The sequence below is a fragment of the Lipotes vexillifer genome, unplaced genomic scaffold, assembly GCF_000442215.2.
Source record: "Lipotes vexillifer unplaced genomic scaffold, Lipotes_vexillifer_v1.1 scaffold717, whole genome shotgun sequence".
NCBI lineage: Eukaryota > Metazoa > Chordata > Mammalia > Artiodactyla > Lipotidae > Lipotes > Lipotes vexillifer.
The window spans coordinates 1,569,867-1,571,646 of NW_006798707.1; the positions used below are offsets into that span (position 1 = coordinate 1,569,867).

Here is a 1,780-nt window from a genome sequence, read left to right on the forward strand (position 1 = left end):
TTGAGGTAGTTTCACATCTGGGTTTTTGGCAAATGGTACTGGGTTATCTGGAGGTGTGAGGAACAGCCCATTTATTACCAAGAGCTAATTAAAGAAAAACCTAACTTTAAGGGAAGCCAGTCCCACACATAATCTAGCAGTACTGCTGGAGAAAAGCACCTAATCCTTCACACTAACACATCGTGATGGATATTTAACCACAGCACCCTGAGATCCCAAAGCCTTCCTAACCTGGTTTATGTTATGTAGCACCTAAGAACCCTTGCTCCATTCCTGACTTCATGTTATTTTAGGAATTACTTTGGATGCGTCCTTGATTTGGTGCCTAGGGCAGGGCTCAGCGTAGTCTTTGGAGCACCTTGTCCTTTTGGGCACGGATTACGCCTTTCTTGCAGCCGTTGCCTCCCCCGGCTTAAGCACTCTAGGTACCAATGCTCCTGCTGCAGCTGCTGCTGCTTCTTTTTTAAACAGCTGTGAGTAGCCTCCAACTTCTGGCATTTCTGAATTAGCTGTGGTAGTTCCTTCTGTAACTGCTGGTGCTGTCTGTCGATGTTACTGTGGAACTCGGAAGTGTACTGTTTTGCTGCCCTCTCCAAGGCCTTGTTCTTGCTGTTCAGCTCCTTTGTTGGTCTCTTTCCCAACTGCCTTGCATCTAGCTCACTCAGTTGTGCCTCCAGTAATGCTTTATCCTGGAAGAACTGGACCAGCATGGCCTGTTTCTTTGCAGCTGTCTCAGCGTGGGTTTTCTTTATCTCCTGCTGTAGTGTCTGAATTTCTCTCTCCTGTTTCTCCTTTACTATCGAAACGTCCCTCATTGCCTCCAACTGCTTATTCAAATTGGATAGGATCTTTTCTTTCTGCAAGAGCTCTGTTTTAAGCGCTGAATTTTTTCCCGCATATTTGGAGGTTAATTCTTGTCTCCTTTGTTCAATCTGCCCACTTTGTTGTAAATAGTAGTTCCACAGCTTCTCGGTTCGCTGTCTAGACTCCTTTGTTTGCTTGGTCAGGTATTCCAGAAAGAACTGGTTTTCCTCCTCGACACGTACGTTTTCCGCCAGCAGCTGCCTGGTTTCCTCCACTAACGGTTCTAGTCGAATTTGAGTTTCTTTGATTTGCTTGTCTAGCTTCATCATTTCCTCTACTGCCTTTTCTTTAAACCTCTTCTCTGCCTTTGTTAGCTTCTCTGGCTTGAGAAAATTTATAAAACTAAGATCCGGTTGAAGGGAATTACTGGAGTCCTCAGCCAACCTGAAGGAAGAACAAGAGAGACATCCCCCCATGTTTTTCACAAAAAATTAGGAAATAATTTAAAAAATGCACACGTACTTTAATTCATATCCCAACTCTTTGGGAGCACCTACGATGTTCCTCACACAAGGCACGGGGGACAGAGCTAGAGGTAAAGACAAGGGAGTGTAGTTTACAGCTGACAATATGCCGTCTCCACAACCCTGCGAGGTAGTATCTCGAGGGTAAAGAGGAGAAAACAGGTTCAGAGAACTGAAGTGACTTGGCCACGATGTACACCTCCAGCGGGTGGCAGAGCCTGGGTCTAAAACCCAGATCTCACGGCTTACTGAACACTACAGCTGCTCCAAAGGGCCACCGCAGCCAACTGGGCGGTCGGGAGTAGGAGTGTATACATGGCTCGGCTCTTTCACCACCTTTCCGTGTACCGAGGGCGCCTGGGTGGAGAGAAGCGCCCCCTCAGTACCTACTTGACAAACTCGGCAACCAAACGTTCCTCCCCAAAGTCACGGTGCACCTTTGCGGAGACCGC

The 1,780-nt window shown here is 47.1% G+C and overlaps 1 protein-coding gene across 1 annotated transcript; it reads right to left on the reverse strand.

The window, feature by feature from the left end:
- Positions 1-296: 296 nt before the first annotated feature.
- Positions 297-1,193, reverse strand: CCDC121 (coiled-coil domain containing 121). Its single transcript, XM_007470853.1, has one exon. The coding sequence runs from the start codon at positions 1,131-1,133 to the stop codon at positions 297-299; it is 837 nt and encodes a 278-aa protein (XP_007470915.1). The 5' UTR covers positions 1,134-1,193.
- Positions 1,194-1,780: the final 587 nt, after the last annotated feature.

What these genes read in the sequence shown, in the direction of transcription:
- CCDC121 (XM_007470853.1), bottom strand. Translation starts at nt 1,133, where the DNA reads ATGATGAAGCTAGACAAGCAAATCAAAGAAACTCAAATTCGACTAGAA.